Source organism: Bos indicus x Bos taurus, chromosome 20 (genome assembly GCF_003369695.1).
Source record: "Bos indicus x Bos taurus breed Angus x Brahman F1 hybrid chromosome 20, Bos_hybrid_MaternalHap_v2.0, whole genome shotgun sequence".
In the NCBI taxonomy this organism is placed as follows: domain Eukaryota; kingdom Metazoa; phylum Chordata; class Mammalia; order Artiodactyla; family Bovidae; genus Bos; species Bos indicus x Bos taurus.
The window spans coordinates 61,595,136-61,617,330 of NC_040095.1; the positions used below are offsets into that span (position 1 = coordinate 61,595,136).

Sequence of the window (22,195 nt, forward strand, 5' to 3'; positions counted from 1 at the left end):
AGCTGGGTCCCGGGCCTCGTACAGCAGCCAGCACGGCCACCTGGGCCCCGAGCTGCGGGCCCTGCAGTCCCCGGAGCACCACATCGACCCCATCTATGAAGACCGTGTCTATCAGAAGCCCCCCATGAGGAGTCTCAGCCAGAGCCAGGGGGACCCTCTGCCGCCAGCACACACGGGCACGTACCGCACGAGCACAGGTGTGCACTCAGGGCCCCCGGGGCTGTCCACAAGGGGACGGGGAGGCAGCCGTCCAAAGAGGGTGGCCTGTCCCAGAGGGGGACCTTCCCACACCAGGGGGGCCTCTCCACAGAGGGGTGGTCTGTCCACAGTGGGGTGGCCTGCCTGCAGGGGCATGGCCTGTCCCAGAGCGGGGCCTTTCCATACCAGGGGGACCTCTCCACCGAGGGGTGGTCTGTCCACAGGAGGGTGGCCTGCCTGCGGGGGCATGGCCTGTCCCAGAGGGGGCCCTTTCCACACCAGGGGGGCCTCTCCACGGAGGAGTGGTCTGTCTACAGTGGTGTGGCCCTCCCACAGAGGGGTGGGTCTGCTTGGAAGCTTAAATAACACTCCCTTGTGAAAGGGTATGTGTGTGTGTGTTGATGTCCTCTCTCCTCAGAAGCATTGTGAAATGACCTGCTTTTCTCATTAATGTTTCTGATGATGATAAAAACCAAATATGACTCCAGTTGAGCTCCCTGAGTATATTGTAAATGAAAGAAGTCTGGAGGTGGGGAGTGGGGGTTAGCATATTTTGTCACACAGGCAAATCGAAGGTAGTAGTACTAATTTTTTTGTAAATCATTATTAATGTATTTAATGAGTATAATTGCTTTAAGAAAGCAGAGGACGTATAAAGGCATATGTGCTTACCTAAGGCTGGTAAGTGCCTTTTTAATGGTACAGTATGCCTGTTTGGGGGATTCCCTGCTGGCTCAGATGGTAAAGAATCTGCCTGCAATTCAGGAGACCTGGATTTGATCCCCAGGTTGGGAAGATCCCTTGGAGAAGGGAATGTCTACCCACTCCAGTATTCTTGCCTGGGAAACTCATGGACAGAGAAGCCTGGAGGGCTACAGTCCATGGAATTGCAGTTGGAGACCACTGAGTGACTAACACTTTTCTACCTCTTTGGCAACCTTGGGAGGGAAAAAGAAAACATATTTACTAAAAATGTAGCATATTTAGTAAGGCCAACTGAGAATTTACTTCATACACACTATTAGGCTGAATCATAGGAAATTATAATTTAGTGGTTGGTCACTGGTACTTGTGGAGAAGGCAATGGCACCCCACTCCAGTACTCTTGCCTGGAAAATCTCATGGACAGAGGAGCCTGGTAGGCTGCAGTCCATGGGGTCGCTAAGAGTCGGACACGACTGAGTGACTTCACTTTCACTTTTCACTTCCATGCATTGGAGAAGGAAATGGCAACCCACTCCAGTGTTCTTGCCTGGAGAATCCCAGGGACGGGGGAGCCTGGTGGGCTGCCGTCTCTGGGGTCGCACAGAGTCGGACACAACTGAAGCGCCGCAGCAGCAGCCCTGGCACTTGTATATATGGTTCAACTCTCTAGCTCTCCTGGATTAAATATATATTTTGAATTGAACACAACCACAGACCACATGAAGAAGGACAAGTGTTTTCCAGAACATGAAACTGTTTGCAAAATAACTAGTTAAAGGTCACGATTAAATTTGTTGGAGAACACTTAGCTTAACTATAAAATCAATATAATTAAGAAAATACAGAGAATTGCGCTTGGTCTAAAGCCTCCCATGGCTGAGTAAACTTAGAGAATATTATGGTGGTGGTTTGCAGACACTAGAGCTGCCTGCATTTCTAATCATATACGTTATCCTGGTCAGGGGCCAGGATATGGGGATGCTGAAGCTGTGGTCCAGGACTTGGCATCAGGCTCTGCATCTTCAGACTGTTGTAACTTCCAGTTCCCAAGTAGATCATAGCAATTCTGTTAAACTGCAGTATGACACTAAATTATATGTTTTGAAATCCAGGCAAGCTAAGTTGCTTTTATAGCTGATTATTGATATTTGCATTTCAGTATTTCACTCTATCATAGGAAGAAAGGCACAAAATACTCCTTTATTTTACTCTTGATGTTGTAAGTACCATCCCATGTTAATAATACATATCTTGGTTTAGATAGAATACCCATTTATTCTTCTGTCAGAGTTTCTCTTACCTTCAGCCTACTTAATTTGCTTCAGTCTGGGACTGGACTATTTTTGCATTTAGTTGTTGCATATTATTAGCTAAGGTAATTTTATTTCCACACAATCCCTTATAAAAGACGAAGATAACCATCTTAGTGACATTCAGTATCTAATTTGAAGAAAAACTGACAACAAAAGGGATTATATTGGTTCCCTGTTCCATATTCATATGCTCTTAGAATTAGCTCTTGTTGATAAACTTCTGGGGCCTTAATGAAAAATCAACTGCAAGAGGAAAAAAGTATTTTATTCATCAATGCCAAGTTAGAGACAAGGGAAAGATGTTCACACTTTTAAAGAAACAATGACAACAACAAAACTCGTGTTTTCTCTAAGCCGGGGGTTGGCAAACTGTTGGCTTATGGTCTAAATCCATCTGGTCACCTGTTTTAGTAGTGCTTGTGGGTTAAAAGTGATCATCGCCTTATAAAATGATTTGTAATCAAACGATGGATACTATTTTGTGATATGTAAGAACACATGAAATCCAAGTTTCTGAGTCCATACAGAGCCACACCCAGTTGCTTTCATATCATCTGTACTTGCTGTCACTCTGCAGTGGCTCAGGGGAACAGGTGTGACAGAGACCATATGGTCAGCCAAGCTGCAGATACTCACCTTCTGGCCCTTTACAGGAAGAGTTTGCTGCCTCCTGGCCTCAGTAGTCAGAGGAGAACCAGGCTGAATGAGTGAAATAGTGCTTTTTCTCCTGTCTCTCCTCTCAAAGAAGGCAGAAGTGTTCTGAGTGCTTCAGAGGGGACAGTCTGTTTGCCCGGCCCTTCCCCTCTAACAGTAATCTCTTGCCCCGGCCGAGATCTGCGAGGTGTGACATCCACATGCCCAAGATGCCATTCCTGCCCACATCTTTGAAATTGAGGCACTTTTGAGGGACTCTGCTGTTTTCACAAGGCTACAGAAATTGCCAGAAGTGCCGGGGTGGTCTCTTGAGGATAGGTGGGGGGAACGTCACTGCTCCAGCTCCTGCACACAAAGCCACAAGCCCTCTCTCCTTCCCACCAGCTTAGATTACTCCTTCTTCCTACACTGAATTCATCACAAGCCCTTCCCCTTCCCTGGCTTACTGTGCAACTCCAGGGACTGTCTCTATCAGAAGCTGCATGATTGAGAAAATGCTTTTAGTCCAGGTATATGTCTCTCCTTTGGCTTCCCCGGTGGCCATAGTGGTAAAGAATCTGCCTCCCAGTGCAGGAGATGTAAGAGACATGGGTTCCATCCCTGTGTTGGGACGATCCCCTGGAGAAGGGAATGGCTACCCACTCCAGTATTCTTGCCTGGAGAATTCCATGGACAGAGGAGCCTGGTGGGCTATAGTCCATGGGGTCCCAAAGAGTCAGACACGACTGAAGCACGCAGCATGCACAAATCTCTCGCTTATAAATTACCTACGTATTATACAATATTATTAAATTCTGGCTAGTAAATTCAGGATTAAACTTTAATAAAGAAACACTTTAAGATTGCTTTCCCATATCCAGAGGGTCATTTTCACATCCTTTATGTTTTATGCACCCATCGTTAGTGCCGCCACTGATGCAGACCTATAGGAAGCTTCCAGAGCCAGAGCAAATACCCTAATTCCTTATGAGATGAGGACATGTTCTTAGGAGCCCTGTTAGACGTGACGTGTTCAGGGGCTGCAAACTTTAGGCTCAGGTTGGTTGCCAAGGTGCCTCTCCAGTCTTACCTCTCTGCCATTAAGTAAGGCCACTGGCTGGGGGTCCTTCAGTTCCATCTGTAGATCATTTCCAGAGATACTTTGAGGAGAGTGGGGCAGGGGAATTGAAGGCCACTTGCCGGCCTTCAAGGAGTCACCACTCACGAATGAAGTCAAGGGTACTATCCTAAACAATTCTATAATTACTAGCTGGTGCCATAGCATCAAGCAGCTGAGACAGGATGACAAAGCACAGAGCCTATTGCCGCACTCAGGAATAGTTCTAAATGCTTTGAATATATTTACTAATCTTTAGAACTGCCCTGTGGAGGAGGTGGTATTATGATGATCACTTTGTAGATCAGAATACTGAAGCATAAAGACATTGAGGACCGATCTCCTTTAGAATGGACTGGTTGGATCTCCTTGCAGTCCAAGGGATTCTCAAGAGTCTTTTCCAACACCACAGTTCAAAAGCATCAATTCTTTGGTGCTAAGCTTTCTTCACATTCCAACTCTCACATCCATATATGACCACTGGAAAAACCATAGCCTTGACTAGACGGACCTTTGTTGGCAAAGTAATGTCTCTGCTTTTTAATATGCTATCTAGGTATTAATAGCAGCACAAAACAACACGTGCTCTCGTTTTTTTCCTGGATAACCTATAGCTCAGGATTGTACTATGACTCCTGACCCCTCCCCAGATGTCTTTCCACTGGTTTCTGGGCAAGGAGTGGGGCTGTGGGACAGTGTTCACCCTTCGCCCCTCAGTGCTGCAGCTCTGCCTCTATCTGGCTGTATCTTCTGTGGTTTCTCTTCTTTCCCTGTCCTGCTCACTCCTGTGCTGACTGAACCTGGGCCTCCCTCACTCCAGACACCACTAGGGCCATCCTGAGTTATAGACTGTGCTAGAACTGAGAGATACCCTGAGATGACTATACAGAGAAGAGCAGGAAACAGCTATAGTCCTTGAAGATAAGACAGGTTAAAGCTTCCTAAATCTCCCCACTAAAGGCAATTTCTCACTTAGCTTTTTCTCCTATGCCCAACCTACAGCATCTTTTTCCATCCCTCCTTCTTGGCTTCCGTAGTTAGCCTCTCACCCCTGTTACTTTATTGCGAAGACTAATTTCAATCCCAGAAACCAACTCAGACAAGGAGCACAGTCTACCTTTGGGGGATCAGAAAGGTCCCCAAGGCTTTCCTTAACCAAAGAATTGTTGTGGTTCCACCAGCTCCGTGGTATTTGACTTCTTTGTGATCCCATGGACTGCAGCATGCCAGGCTTCTCTGTCCTTCACTGTCTCCCCAAACTTGTTAAAACTCATGTCCATTGAGTTGGTGATGATATCCAACCATGTTGTTCTCTGTTATCCCCTTCTCCTCCTGCCCTCAATTTTTCCCACTATTAGGTCTTTTTCCAATAGTTGGCTCTTTGCATCAGGTGGCCAAAGTATTGGAGCTTCAGCTTCAGCACCAGTCCTTCCAATGGATATTCAGGGTTGATTTCCTTTATCATTGACTGGTTTGATCTCCTTGCAGTCCAAGGGACTCTCAAGAGTCTTATCCAGCATAATAGTATGAAAGAAACAGCTCTTCAGCCTTTAGCCTTTTCTTTGTCCAGCTCTCATAGTCATACATGACTACTGGAAAAACCATAGTTTGGACTGTACGGACTTTTTTAGGCAAAGTAGTGTCTCTACTTTTTAATACATTGTCTAGGTTTGTCATTGCTTTTCTTCCCAGGAGCAAGGGTCTTTTAATTTCTTGGCTGCAGTCACCATCCACAGTGATTTTGGAGCCCAAGAAAATAAAGTCTGTCACAGTTTCCATTGTTTCCCATCTATTTGCCATGAAGTGATGGGACCGGATGCCATGATCTTTGTTTTCTGAATGTTGAGTTTTAAGCCAGCTTTTTCACTCTCCTCTTTCACTTCCATCAAGAGGCTCTTTAATTCCTCTTCTCTTTCTATGTAAGGGTGGTGTAGTCTTTATGTCTGAGATTATTGATATTTCTCCCAGCAATCTTGATTCAAGCTTGTGCTTCATCCAGCCTGGCATTTCTCATGATGTACTCTGCATATAAGTTAAATAAGCAAGGTGACAATATACAGCCTTGACGTACTCCTTTCCCAATTTGGAACCAGTCTGTTGTTCCATGTCTAGTTCTAACCGTTGCTTCTTGACCTGCATACAGGTTGCTCAGGAGGCAGAGAAAAGTGGTCTGGTATTCCCATCTCTTTAAGAATTTTTCACAGTTTATTGTGATCTACACAGTCAAAGGCTTTAGCATAGTCAGTGAAACAGAAGTAGATGTTTTTCTGAAATTCTCTTGCTTTTTCTATGATCCAGTGGATGTTGGCAATTTTATCTCCAAAAAGTTACCTAACCTTGATGTTAGAGACTTACATACATGCATTTGTATACATTTGTGTACATGTTGGAGGATCAGGATCGGCAGATCTCACTTTTTGCCTGTTTTCTGCTGCAGGCTGGTGGACGGTGATGCCTACAGTAGGGTTCACAACTCACACACAAAGTCAACTGGATTTTATTCAGCTAAGCTGGCACTCTGTGGGCCATGCCTAGGCCAGGGAGTAGCACCTGAAGAGTAACTCCTGCCCCTGTCCCAGACCTCACTCTGACCCTTTGTGCTCAGGCACTCCAGCCAGTGCTGGACAATGTCAACAACGGCAATAAAAAGCACAACATGAGAGTTGTGAGCTAAGTTTTATTTGGGGCAAAATGTGGACTATAACCTGGGAGACAGCATCTCAGAGAGCTCTGAGAAACTTCTCCAAAGAGGTATGGGGGAAAGTCAGGATATGTGTGATTTTAGTGAAAGGGGAATACATGCAATGAAGCACACATTTTGCGGAAGGTTGCTGCTTTCGTGAAGAACAGATGTCAGCATTTATGATTTTAGTGCTTTTCTTGATGCGAAGAGATTGGGCTCATAAAACCATTTCCTGAAAATAACTAGCTGAAGATTTGTTCTGCCAGTTTTGCCCCAAGCAGAGTACCTCATTCCAGATCTCCACCCTGAACTCCTTTCAGGGGTGTTGAAGGTCAGCAGTCACAGCATCTTGTGATTTAATCCTTGTAGTGGCAGATGGCAAGTGCCAGTTTTTAGTTGGCAACAAGACCTACAGCCCTTTCCACACTACCCAGTCCCAGCAGAAGGGAGCAGGCTCTGTGATGACCTGCCAGCCTCCCTGGGCTTGGATGTGGTCTTTGTAGTGAGGCAGAGATAGTAGAGCAGTGGCCCACATGCATCAGGATGGGATTGGGACAGGAAGCAGCATGGTGGCCCCAAAGCAGCAAAGTGACCCAAAAAAGGGTCAGTTCCTGAATCAGCAGTGGTCCCCACTCATCAGGGTCCCCAGAGGGGACCCTCTCCCCAGATGCATCACTCCTCTCTCCCTGCACAGGGAGGCCAGATCCTGTGCCTGTAGCAGAGACCAGGCCAGTGAGTGAAGAGTGGGATGGTGGAGCAAATACCCTCTGGGACCATCCACCCAGTGTCTGAGGCCTTCTTGCACAGTGAAAATTTGAAGAGGCACTCTTTTAACTAGGGTGTCTGTTTAAATAAAACATACCTTTTGTCTGGGATAAGGACTTGTCCAAATCAGAGCTTATATAATAAGGAGAGCAGCCAGACAAAGACTGTGTGATACTCAAGGATTTGTGTGTGGTGAAGTCTATTAAACTGAAACTAAATAACACAGATTTTTATTTCAAACTCAAGCATTCAGTGACTGTCAACTTAGGAGTCGTTTGATTAACACATACTTGACTCTGACAACCCCCCATAACATCTTTCTAAACTAGCAAAAATGGCCAACATCTGCTGAGATGATAGTCTTGTGAATTTCTTTTCAGATAAATGTGATCCTGAGTGGAGAAAACAAGCTTTCTATGGTGAATGTGTCAGCTTGTAATAAAGAATGAATTATCATAGGTACATAGCAAAGGGAAAATCTGCTAACTGTCCTGATGAGATTGACAAATATTGCAATATAAAAAGGAAGAAGAATATGATGAAAATATTTGTCTGGATGGCAAAAGCATTATTTTAAAATTTTAATTTTCTGCAGTAATAGCTATTACTTCATAAAGTTATAGAGGGATTACATATCCCCTTTACTTTCATAAAATTTTACTACTATTGTTCAATAAAATATAAATAACATTTTCAATTAAAATCATCATTTGAGTCCTCGAAAGGTAGAATATTAACAGTTTATTACTTATTAAATACTGTTACTTCAAATTATAAAAATAACTACTTCTCATTAGAACAAGTCAGATGTGATCCTCTATAATCTCTTAGTTTAAAATTTTACCTCTTTTAAGTCTAAAAAGTCAGGGGTACATTATTACCCAGTTGGCGATTTTTAATGAATCTAATGATAAATATTATCTTAAAATCAATGAAAGCTTCCAGATTCTTAGCTATATCCATTCACCAAAATGGTAGAAATACAAATTCTAATTACAGCTGAAGGAGAACAGAGTGTTTGCTGGTAGATCAGTTGATAAAATTTAAAAACAGCAGCAACAACATTAGGAAGCCTGGTGGACTGCCGTCCGTGGGGTCGCAAAAAGTCAGACCCAACTGAGCGACTGAACAACAGCAACAAGCGACGTCAGTAATCAGCATCAACACTAATAATGAGTCCGTTACTACAAAAATCCTGCATTAGATGCCTCTCCTCCACAAACACAGTGACATATGAGGTTAAAAAGAATTGTGTTACATTTACCCTTGAATATTTTTCCATTGACCTTGATGCTGGGAAAGATTCAAGGCAAAATGAGAAGGGGGCGACAGAGGATGAAATGGTTAGATAGCATCACTGACTCAGTGGACATGAGTTTGAGCAAACTCTGGGAGATAGGGAAGGACAGGGGAACCTGGCGTGCTGCAGTGCATGGGGTTGCAGAGAGTCGGACATGATTTAGTGACTGAACACATCTTTCTGTTGAGCTTACTTTGGATCAACCTCTGCAGACTGCGGAAAATTGGAAAGATATTTATGGTTCAGTTCTGGATGATAATACTATTGGGAATATAGTAGATTAGGTAAAGTTTCCTCATTTCTGAAATGATAATCATTATTATTTAAGTAATAACTTTACAAGTATATAGGCTGGCACTTCCCTGGCGGTCAGTGGTTAAAACTGCACCTCCCAATGGAGGAGGTGTGAGTTCGATCCCTGGTCAGGAAGCTAAGATCACACATGCCTCATGGCCGAAGAACCAAAACATAAAACAGAAGCAATATGGTAAAAATTCAACAAAGACTTTAGAAACATACCTCATCAAAAAAAAGAAATCTAAAAGGTAAAAAGTTATAGGCCATGTTCTTGGACACATTGTCACCTCAGCCATCTTTATTTTCTAAATTTGCAGAAGGAATATTATTTAATTAGCTTGTTGTTTGCTTCCTTTGTATTTTATAGCACATGTAAAAGTATTTTATGTTTTCTTATTTCTAGCTATATAAATATACATAAAAGCAAAGATAAATAATACAAAACCACAAATAAATGTTTTTCTTTCTTCTGTTGAACCCTACTTTATATTCCATCGCCCAAGTTTCTTCAGGTGCCAGAATCTTGTATTTTACTCTGTTTTCTTTTTTTCCTCTTTCAGTAAATAATGCATGCAACCATCTCCTCATCAAAATAGGGTGTTTGATTTTTATTGAAAAGGATCTCTCTTCCCTTCTTTCAAACAAACACAACACATAAAACATCTGTTTGTTTGTTTGTTTGTTTGTTTTCTCTCTACACACTAAACCTTTATTTGTGTAGCTCTATGGAAAACCGATAATTTCATGAACAGCATGAAAAGGTGAAGTATCAAGTCAACTGCTGAAGAGGCTACTTTAAAAATCTCCCCAAAGAGACCGGCAGTGTGGTTCACTGAGTTGTAAGGGCTTATTGAGGGGAGAAGGGGCTGTTTGCAGAGCAGGTGAGATGAGAGAGGAGTGTTTACAGAGCTGATAAAGCACCCTTTCCCTCAAATGTTTGCCATAAGAAGGTTCAATTGAGTAGAGTAATCCTCTAAGGTGGGCGATTTGGCCAACGGAGCTCTAACTCAAATGAGAGAAAACGTATACCGGGACAGAAATTAAGCGAAATTTTGCATTAAAGAAAAAAGTCTGTTAATTGTCTGATCAATATCAGCTTATCTGTATTAATAGAGAGTCACAGTCTTCATCAGCCACACCACAGTCTCAACAGGCATGGCACAAAGGGAGAATTCAGTCTTTCTTGAAATCATTCCTTTACATCATGCTTAAAAAAATCAGGCATTACATCACTGTATTATTGACAGTTTGAGATCTTTTAGTTTCTCGTGCATTTTCTTCTATATATGAGCATATACGCTCAGTCGTTCAGTTGTGTCTGACCCTTTGAAACCCCATGGACTTTAGCTCACACACCAGGCTCTTCTGTCTATGGGATTCTCCAGACAAGAATACTGGAGTGGGTTGCCAGTTCCTCTTCCAGGGGATCTCCCCAACCCAGGGAACAAACCAGTGTCTCCTGCATCTCCTGCACTGACAGATGGATTCTTTACCCCTGAATCACCTGGGAAGACCCACATGATCATATAATCTACCCTTTAAAATAGTCTTTCTCCCTGTTTGTATTGCTATTTTGCATTGTTTTTCCTTGCATTGATCAGTCTCTAATTTATTTGAATTTTGCAATATCCATTTGAATTCTGATTTTATATTTTGAAATTCTCATCAGGTACCCTTATGTATTGTGACCTAAGAGAAGTCGAAACTATGGCTTCAGGAATTATACTTCTGAAAGGCCATTTGTTAAATGATACAAATGTGATTGTCATTTTTAAATAAGATCTTTCTGAAAGTCATTTATCTGCCTTAGATTTCATAGTCTACCCACTTTTTTCTTAATATATCACTGATTAAACTAAGACTCAAAACACTTTAAAATTAAGATAAGTATATGTATCCTATTCTTGATTTTCCCAGAAATAAAGATATTTCGGAATATCAATAAATTCAATTAAATAAGAAATTGTATAAATTTGTACACCAAGGTGTAATAATTTTTCCCTATATTATTCAAGTTGTTGGTCCTTATTATAGACCCATCTCTTTTCTGTACTTTTGGGAGACATTTCCCTTAATTTTAGGCCTCTCATGAATTTTTCTAAGTTTTCTCACTATGTTAGGTACTTCAATAATACACATATTTGAGATTATAAACCTGGTCCAGTTTATAAAGCTGGTAGTTGTAATTATAACCTCTGGAAGTGGGGTTCAAGGGTTTGAATTACTTCTCTACTAAATATAAGGCAAATTTGGGCAAGTTATAGCATCCCTCTGTGCCTCAGTTTCCCACTTGTAAAGTGACAGCAAGTTTATTATCATATTGGGTTGTTGGAGGAAATAAGAGTCAGTCAGTTAGTTCAGTCACTCAGTCATGTCCAACTCTTTGCGACCTCATGGACTGAAGCTTGCTAGGCCTCTCTGTCCATCGCCAACTCCCAGAGTTTACTTAAACTCATGTCCATTGAGTCAGTGATGCCATCCAGCCATCTCATCTTCTGGCATCCCCTTCAATCTTTCCGAGCATCAGGGTCTTTTCTAATGAGTCAGTTCATCATATCAGGTAGCCAAAGTATTGGCGTTTTAGCTTCAGCATCAGTCCTTCCAATTAATATTCAGGACTGATTTCCTTTAGGATGGACTGGTTGGATCTCTTTGCAGTCCAAGAGACTCTCAAGAGTCCTCTCTAACACCACGGTTCAAAAGCATCAATTCTTCAGTATTCAGCTTTCTTTATAGTACAACTTTCACATCCATACATGGCTACTGGAAAAGCCATAGCCTTGACTAGATGGACCTTCGTTGGCAAAGTAACATCTCTGCTTTTTAATATGCTGTCTAGGTTGGTCATAACTTTTCTTCCAAGAAGCAAGCATCTTTTAATTTCATGGCTGCAATCACCATCTGCAGTGATTTTGGAGCCCAGAAAAATAAAGTCAGCCACTGTTTCCACTGTTTCCCCATCTATTTGCCATGAAGTGATGGGACCAAATGACATGATCTTAGTTTTCTGAATGTTGAGTTTTAAGCCAGCTTTTTCACTCTCACTTTCATCAAGAGGCTCTTTAGTTCTTCACTTTCTGCCATAAGGGTGGTGTCATCTTCATATCTGAGGTTATTGATATTTCTCCTGGAAATCTTGATTCAAGCTTGTGCTTCATCCAGCCTGCCATTTCTCATGATATACTGTACATGTAAGTTAAATAAGCAGGGTGACAATATACAGCCTTGTATTTCCCTTTCTCTGTTTGGAACCAGTCTGTTGTTCCATGACCTGCATGGAACTGTTCTAACTGTTGCTTCCTGACCTGCATGCAGATTTCTCAAGAGGCAGATCAGGTGGTCTGGTATTCCCATCTCTTTAAGAATTTTCCAGAGTTTGTTGTGGTCCACACAGTCAAAGGTTTTGGCATAGTCAATAAAGCAGACGTAGATGTTTTTCTGGAACTCTCTTGGTTTTTCGATGATCCAATGGATGTTGGCAATTTACTCTAGTATTGGGTTGTTGGAGGAAATAAGAGTACGCACTAGTTAAACACTTCCAGGAGTTATAAAGTCTGATATCCACCCTTTATATCAGGCAAGGACTTGTTACTCCATGTGTTATATCCAATCTCTTTCTTAACATGAACTGATTTCAACATTATTAAGTAGTAATAATAGTTGTTGTTGTTCATTCCCTGAGTCATGTCTGAGTCTTTGCCTCCCCATAGACTATAGCATGCCAGGCTCCCCTGTCCTTCACTATCTACCCCCTGGAGCTTGCTCAGATTCATGTCCGTCACATTGGTGATGCCATCCAACCATCTCATCCTCTGCCGTCCCCTTCTTCTTCCGCCCTCAATCTTTCCCAGCATCGGGGTCTTTTGCAATGAGCCAGCTCTTCGCATCAGGTTGTTTTGCACTTACTAGGCATTAATAGCTTTTCTTGCCTTTAAAGCAAACAGTCATCCCAATGGGCCCTTGTCTTCTTTTCACTTTACAGTTAGAAAACCGGAGATTTGAGAACTCAGTTACTTGCCAGATACAAATGATTGACTAGAAAGCCCAGATGTGGCCCTGACTGTTAGCTTCAGAAGCCAAGCTCTGAATGTGGAGTTCCCTGACATTTCATCCCCAAAAGGCCAATGCCAGTGTAGAATATATATCTGAGCCTACCAACATTCATAAACTGCCCTTCACCTTTTCTCCTCCTCTTACTGTGAGACGTGGTCTTCTTGCTCCTGCTCTGTTAATTGCATTTCACACTCTGCTTTCACCTTTTGGTCCAGTCTCCCTTGCAGCTTACGTGGTCTCAGTTCCCCAACCCGGGACTGAACTGTTCCCCCTGAATTGAGAACGTGGAGTCTTAACCACTGGATTGCTAGAGAATTCCCTATTCTCTTAAAATTGATTCACAACTCTGAGAGTTTTTTTTTAACTTATATTATCATTTTTTAACAATAGTGTTTTGTCACGTTTCAGTCTCCTTTTTTTTTTTTTAACATTTTGTGTTTCAGCCTTAAGTCGTCATCCTTGCCATTTTGCCTTCCCTTCCTATTAACCTCTGTATTTTAAAGTATTACTAACAAATAATTTTGTATAGAAAATGATTTTTCTGATATTAGCAACCCTTTTCAGGAAGCTTTAATATAGATATTTAGTTCCTGAATGAAAGAATTGTATTTATCTGAAAAAATGTCAGGTTCCCGTTAGTTTTCCCTTTTGCCTTTAATTTGCTGACTGGCTTTTCACAACTTGTCTAGAAAATGAAACTTTGTTTACCTTTGGGCATTTGTTCTTCCAAGAGCATGGTTATGCCTGGCCTGAATTTTAAATCCCTGTTCCCATGACATATAGCACATTGTTCATAAATATTAAAATGTGAATTTTAATTAGACATGCTTGCAAAATTTTGGAGAAAATATAAATGCTTCAGAAACTGCATAAAGACATAAGACAGATTTTCTGGTTGTGAACTTAATTTTTTATTAGTCTAATCCAGTGACTTTGAAACTTAATCCATCAGGGCAACCCTTGTCATTTCAAAACCTGAGTCTTTTGGGAGTATACACACTTTTTGTTTAGAAAGTTTTCTGAAATATTTTTCTTGTCTTCACTGTGTCATGGTGCCTGGTCTCCTGACTTTGGTTATTATAAGATTAAGTTTTAAAAGGTCATTGGAAATGAGAAGCCCTGACCTCTTGATTAAAATCAGTTCTCATATTAGAATAGATTTCTCCAGTTCACTTTGCAACTTTTTTTTTATCATTTTGACATCAAATCCTTAACTTCCTTTAATATTAAACTATTATTTTTTTCTTTCTTTTATATTTGATTTTGAATATGTCTTCTATTGTGAGAGAGAATAAGTTTTATCACCATTTACTGAGTAGTGCTCAAAAGTCTGAGTTGTAGGATGTGATTGATAATTGGAATCTAATTCTGTGTAGAACTTGCATGTCATATGGTCATATCTAGACACAGGATATATTTTTTATGAAGTATAGCTAATTTACAATGTTGTGTTAGTTTCAGGCGTACACCAAAGTGGTTCAGTCTTATATATATATATTTGTCCTTTTCCGGTTTCTTTTCCCATATAGTTTATTGCAAAATATTGAGTAGAGTTTCCTGTGCTGTAGAGTAGGTCCTTTTTAGTTATCTATTTTATATATAGTAGTGTGTATATGTTCGTTCTGAGCTAGAAAGTAAAGGTGCCAACTAATATTAATCATGGATAATGATCAAACAGTTATTAACAAATCACATTCTATTAATATGGAAGATGCTATTTTCATTGTATAGGTCACCTAAATCTTAGATGTCAAGTATTTTTGAGAACCAGATAAAAGTAATGATAGGAAACAGACTCCAGAGAACCCAGGAAGGAAACAAAAAGCTGAAATTCAGCTTGGAAATAGTCAAACCGATTTTAGTAACTGGCGTCAGATCTTCTTCCGACAATTTAGGCGTTATTGAAAAGATGCAAATACTTCTGGAAAAGCCAAGTCAGCACCTTATTTTGTCTGCGTTGCAGTCGGGTGGGTCTTCATCGCCTCTAGCATGCCTACCCTTCACCAAGGGTATTTGTTAGTATGACAGCTCAAGTTGAAAAAGAGACATATAAAAATCTGGTGGGTGTTGAACTTTACAAGAACTGTCCCGTCCTGCATTTAATGCTCTAGCGCTAATTACAGACCCATGTCCGCCTCCACCCCCACGGATACACGCCCCCTCACTTTCCTTGTTTTCTATTTGGGAAAAATGAACCACATTACTAAATATGTTTCACACCCTTCATAAAATTAATCTATCACCCCCTGAACGAACACTGCCTCAATTTTCTCAGCTGAAACAATGAAGAACTCACTGCCCACGAGTCCTTGGAAAATATCCCTTCCATTTCTTCTGGGTTTTAGCTCCATACAGAGTTTACGAGTCAGATGAGCGGACCTCTTCCTGGAAGTCAGTAAGCAGGAAACACATCACAGAGGCATTTTCATCCTAGAGATGAAAGGGTTGTTCCTGAAATACTGGGTTGGCCTGAAAATTGGTTCAGGTTCTTCCCTAAGATGGAATGGAAAAACCCCAACGAAGTTTTGGGCCAACGGAATAGCATGCTAATTGTCATTGTAGTGGATAACATTGGATGCGTTAGTTCAAATGTAACAATTTTGTTAATTCTTTCAAACCCTTGTGTTTTGTTTTGTTTTTATGTGTGTAATTTCCCCCCTGCCTAGACCTGGTGAACCGTTTCTGTGAGCAGGTCCTCAATTTTTTACTCTGTCCCTACTTTCCTGCCCTAGCCCCGTCCTCCCCCGGTGTCGACTCCGTCCCCTTGCAGCGCACAGGCAGCCAGCACGGCCCGCAGAGCGCCGCCGCAGCCACCTTCCAGAGGGCCAGCTATGCCGCCGGCCCTGCCTCCAGCTACGCGGACCCCTACCGACAGCTGCAGTACTGTCCTTCCGTTGAGTCTCCGTACAGCAAATCCGGCCCTGCCCTTCCCCCTGAAGGCACCTTGGCCAGGTCCCCATCCATCGACAGCATTCAGAAAGATCCCAGGTAGGTACCAACCTTTTCCTCTCCCCCCATCGCTGCTAAAGAGGTATTCTAACCAGACCTGTGACTGCATGATTGTTTTTTGTTTTTGCATCACTTGATTGCATCCGTGTCTCTGGCTGAGGATGAAAGGGTTGACTTTGGTTGACTTTCACCATCTTCTGTTTGATTTGGAAAATGGGTGTTGGTCGTGGATCTCTAGTACCTTCTGCAGTTCAGTAGCAAAGACTATCTTTTGATCCGAACATTTGTAGGTGCTTGAGGGTTTCAGCTGGTTGTGAGATCTGGAACAGCTTTCTGTGGTGCAGTAGAAACACAGGATGGAGGCTGTACCGTTTGACTTCGGACACTGTGGTCTAGGTATTTCTTGTCTCAGGAGACGCGCGCTTTGTCACCTTGCATGTTTCCATGCATGAGTGGAAAGTGGATACAGGTTACACTAAAAATTGGAAATTCAGAAAATCTTTGTTACCTTCATTTTTGTGTGTGAAAATAAACATCAGGCTGAAGTTGTTTTCAACATTGATTAAAAATTTGAATATAAAGTATTAAAGAAGTTGTTATTAGTGAGAAAAAAAAATTTTTTTTTTGCTTTCTTGTTTCAACAGTGGCCAAGGCTTTAGTGATGCTCTACTTCTGAAATTGGAATTGAATTCCTGTAGAGTTAAATGATGTTTTATTCATAGGCATTTGATTTATGCAGAGTCCCATAAATATATATCTGCATCTGTGAATACTATAGATATGTCAGGTTCCTTGTATGTCTTTATAGCTGGCATCTGACTTGATTCTGGTGGTATACTTAAAATTCATCTCAAGGAATTTTTGGGTATTTTCTCTGATAGAGCACACAATGCAAGTGTACTGTATTGAGGGGTTTGCATAGATGCTTTTGTAAAAAGAAATCACCTCTACATACATAAAAGGCAGAATGGGACCATTTTATGGTATTCTTTAAGATAGCTTCTTTAGCACAATTCAAGCCTACTTGGAGGGCCTAAGGTAAATATTGTATGTGGTAAAACCTCCATTGTAAAGGAGAATTATAGTAAATGTTCACTGCTAACTACTAGAAATAAGAAAAATTCTTATATTTGCATTATTCAGCATCCTGTTCCTCTAGGCTTTCAGTCGAAACAAGGATCTCTATCATCTTTGTCCAGAAATTTGCTCTAAATCCTTTGGTGTTCTTGGCAAGTGTGGGTAGAATGCTCTTCAGATAACACAACACTCTCTATTCATTTATTTTTAAATTTTGCTGTACTGGGATATAGTTTGTTTACAATAGGTTAGTGTCTGCTGTATAGCAAAGTGATTCAATTATACATATGTATATAATCCTTTTTTATATTCTTTTCCATTGTGGTTTATCACAGCATATTGAATATAGTTCTCTATGCCATATAGTAGGAACTTGTTGTTTATCCATCCTGTATATAATAGTTTGCATCTGCTGATGCAAAACCCCCAATCTATCCCTTCTCCAAAGCTCTCTGTTTTTAAATATTCTTTCTAAATATGTTATTGAAAACATGTAGAAATAGAACAGTAGCACACTCTTTAGGAAATGCTAAATAGGAAAATACATAATTGAATTGGCAGTGCTTTATTTAACATTTAAAATATAAATTGAGGATAAGCATATAATCTTCAGTGAAGAGGTTTTTAAATTTTCATATTAGGGGAATTTGGCCTAATAGGAATCCAAATTTATGTTTCTCTCACTACAACTTAGCTTCTTTATTTCATATTGTGTATTAAATGTGTTACACTTTTAAATGGCATATCCTTTTCATTTTATATTGCTCTCCCTTTTATAGCCTTTTTTCTTCTTTCAGCATATCAACATCAGACTGTCATCTTTTCAAGTTATGGATTATGTGACATATATTTAATGAGTGCCCATTATAAACCAAGAAAGAGAAATAGCTGTAAGAAATGAGAGCGAATAAGAGTATATTGGCCACTCATCCTTTGTAGGAGTAAACTTATAGGCAAATCAGTGTTATATGAATTGCAAGTTACTATGTTATTTTTAAGAATACTAATGTCAGAAAGAAAAACAAATATTGTATATTCACTCATATGTGTGGAATCTGGGCTTCCCTGGTGGCTCACACGGTAAAGATTCTGCCTTCAGTGCAGGAGACCTGGCTTCAATCCCTGGGTTGAGAAGATCCCCTGGAGAGGGGAATGGCAACCCACTCTGGTACTCTTGCCTGGAGAATTCCATGGACAGAGGAGCCTGGTGGGCTGTATGCTTCATGGGGTCTCAAAGAGTCGGACATGATAGAGCAACCAACACGCACACATACATAGGGAATCTAGGGGCCTTCCCAGGTGGCACTAGTGGTAAAGAACCTGCCTGTGATGCAGGAAACCTAAGAGAGGTGGTTTTGATTGCCGGGTTGGGAAGATCCCTTAGAGAAGGGAATGGCAACCCACTCCAGTATTCTTGCATGGAGACTCCCCATGGACAGAGGAGCGTGGTGGGCAGCAGTCCATAGGGTCACAAAGAGTCAAATATGACTGAGTGGACTTAGCACACACACATGGAATCTAGGAAATGGTACTGATGAACCTGTTTGCAGGGCAGGAATGGAGATGCAGACGCAGAAAACCTACTTGGTGGACACAGCGAGGGAAGGAGGTGGTGGGATGATTTGAGAGAATAGCACTGACATATATGTACACTACCATGTGTAAGGGAGCTGGTGGGACGCTTCTGTATAGCATGGGGAGCCTAGCCTGGTGTTCTCTGATGACCTGGAGGGGTGGGTTATGGGGGTTGGCATGGAGGCTCAGGAGAGAGGAAATACACACACACACACACATATATATATGTATTTATGGCTGATTAGTGTTGTTGTATGGCAGAAACCAACACAACACTGTAAAGCAATTATCTTCCATTTAAAAATTTAAAAAAGAATGCTAAAAGCATTGGCTTTAAATAGATGTTATTTCTGAAAAAAAAATATTGTACCACCAACCTAAGGTCAGATACAGGCAAAAGAGACAGAACCAGATCTAGAACCAGAATTGAATAATTATGGCTTCATGTAAAGAGAACTAATAACCTGGCATCATGCGAAATGAGTACATAAAATACAATAATGCCTTTCTTGTAGAGTTTTTTTTTTTTTAAATAAAGGAATGTGTCAGAATGTTCACAGAGAAGGTAATGGCATTCACAGTAAGGTAACTCTTGCCTGGAAAATCCCACGGACGGAGGAGCCTGGTGGGCTGCAGTTCATGGGGTCGCTAAGAGTTGGACATGACTGAACGACTTCACTTTCACTTTTCACTTTCATGCATTAAAGAAGGAAATGGCAACCCACTCCAGTGTTCTTGCCTGGAGAGTCCCAGGGACAGGGGAGTCTGGTGGGCTGCCGTCTATGGGGTCGCACAGAGTCGGACACGACTGAAGTAACTTAGCAGCAGCAGCAGCAGAATGTTCATATTTAATTGAGACATCCCAAATCTAAAATTGTAGTCCACAATCTAATGCTTATTTTATGATAGCATTTTTGCATCTTCTTTTGAAGAAATAACTTTGGTCCTTCCTAAGTGAATGTTACTAGAACCAACATCTCTTATGTCTGGGGTTCAGAGTAGTTTATCTCAGCATTATAATTTATGATTTAAACTTTTCCAGCTTTTAGGCTTCTTTCTAACTTTTATACATTTTTGGAGACAGTGTGTTAAAGTTTTTTATGTATTATTAAATAGCCAACCATGTAAGCCTCTTTACCATTGCAAACATATTTTTAGAGCACATTACAATTCTCAAAGCACTTTTCCTTACGTCTTTGATGTAATTCTCCTTTGTGGGAGGAAACTGATATCTGCACATTTTGTGCCTTAAATAAGTGGAGAATTGGAAAAATTGACCCATGTATATGCAGGCTAGACTCCACACTCTTAGGCACATATTTGCATGGACATTTCTGTTTATAAAAAGGAAATGGAAATTGCATACCATCTTTTATGGTTTTCTTGGAGGATGAGGGAAAGCACCAGTTTGCTGTGTGTAGGAGTGAATGAAGGAATGAAGGTATTGATACAAATTGTCTAAATAGGTCTGGTCTGTCTGATAATTGCTGATGGCATGTGTGGTCTTTGCTTTGTTTTCTTTTTCTTTCTTTTCTAATATGTGACTTATTCATCTTATTGCAGACCAGTGTCTTTTTTCTATTAACGAGTTTCAATGAGGAATTTTGAAGCAAACCTTCGATTTCAAAGTAAGAATTTGAAATCAAGATAGCCCCAATTCAGTCATTAGACTGGAAACCAGAAGCTTCCTGTTAGCTTTTTTTTTCCCTTTTGGTGTTTTGATGACTTATGTGTATGTATATATTTAGGCTATTTTTTTTTAATTCAAATATAGTTAATTTACAGTGTTATGTTAGTTTCAGTTGTTCAGCAAAGTGATTGTTTATATATATATTTATATATATATGAAATTATATATGTATATCTTTTTTAATTTAGAAGAATTTTTCTAAGTCATAGAATATGAAAGGATTCATTCTAAGTAGTTGGCTTTTTTAAGCTTGCTTAGCTGAATCATATAGATCAGAGCAAAACTTTGGACTTTCCAGTTTTAACTGCTCTTGTGTATTCCAACAAAAAATGCACAAAAAACTTTTATAAAAAGAGGTGATAGAATTTGATTTCCTTAAATCAGCAATAACTTTGAAAAAAGTTTTTATATAGTATTTACTTCATAACAGCCTATGCTTAGAACTATATGTTAACTGTATATTGTCTTCCATAAAGTGTGAATTTCTTAAGTATCATCACAGCTACTATGTTGTTGGTGCTATGCCAAATATTGAGTTTAATATATGTTGTTTTTAAACATGTAGGTCATATAAATCTTAAAATGAACTTATATGAAAGGACTCAGTAACATTGGAAGTGATCATTCATAGCATCTTTATTTTAAAAATGTGATTGATGAAATAACCAGAAAAAAAGCAAACCTCATGTACCTGGCATACTGATGGTGTTACAAATATTCTTCTCCGTAAAAGAAGAAAAAGTTACGGCTAATACATTTACTGACATAGCTTAATGTGTAGGCTGCATCATGAATAGCATCTTTTAATCAAGTTTGATTAATCCTGTTTCAGGATATTGTAATCCTTGATGTACACCATCTCAAAAGCAGGTTTTCAAACATGATAAAGGAATCTAACATTTTGCAAACATGTTTCACAGTGAAACTCTATATTCTTTTTGTTATTCATTGTAATGGATAAATAAATACAGTGACACATCCTCGATGCTGAATTTGAGCCCAAATTAGCAACTGGACTTTCAGTTGGCTCTGTCAGACTTGTTCTCCATGTTTTGCTTCAAGCCACAGTATTTGACCAATAATCTTAAACTATGAACTTTTAAGTTGACTCATTGGAAAAGACTCTGATGCTGGGAGGGATTGGGGGCAAGAGGAGAAGGGGACAACAGAGGATGAGATGGCTGGATGGCATCACTGACTCGATGGATGTGAGTCTCAGTGAACTCCGGGAGTTGGTGATGGACAGGGAGGCCTGGCATGCTGCGATTAATGGGGTTGCAAAGAGTCGGACACGACTGAGCGACTGATCTGATCTGATGAACTTTTAAAAAATTACCTAGTGTCTTGCTAAAATTATTATTGGATGTTATATTAGTAGATATTATTAAGAAATACTGCTTATAAATATCATTGTTGTTGTTTAGTCACTAAGTCATGTCCAACTCTTTTCTGGTCCCATGGACTGCAACCCACCAGACTCCTCTGTCCATGGGATTTCCCAGGCAAGAGTATTCGAGTAGGTTGCTATTGCCTTCTGTGATCAAACCCGTGTCTTCTACTTTGGCAGGTGGATTCTTTACAGCTAAGCCACCTGGGAAGCCCCATTAATATCATTAGGAAAATCTAGGTTGCCGTTTCCCTGGTGGCTCATAGCTTCACTGAGTTATGCAAGCCCCTTCACAACAACAAGGCTGTGATTCATGAAAGGGATGGTTCATGACCAGTATGAAAAGACAAAAAGATATGACACTGGAAGATAAGCCTCCCCCAGGTTGGAAGATGTCCATTATGCAACTGGGGAAGAGTAGAGGGCAATTACTCTATGACCTAAATAAAATCC

At 40.6% G+C, this 22,195-nt stretch overlaps 1 protein-coding gene across 2 annotated transcripts in view; it reads left to right on the forward strand.

Moving 5' to 3' along the window:
- CTNND2 (catenin delta 2) overlaps window positions 1-22,195 on the forward strand; it is a 1,102,711-nt gene that overhangs the window by 670,211 nt on the left and 410,305 nt on the right. For both annotated transcript variants that reach the window (XM_027520452.1, XM_027520453.1), the window contains exons 8-9: window positions 3-197; window positions 15,797-16,052. In XM_027520452.1, the coding sequence (XP_027376253.1) occupies window positions 3-197; window positions 15,797-16,052 (451 nt within the window). The remainder of the gene's footprint in view (window positions 1-2; window positions 198-15,796; window positions 16,053-22,195) is intronic.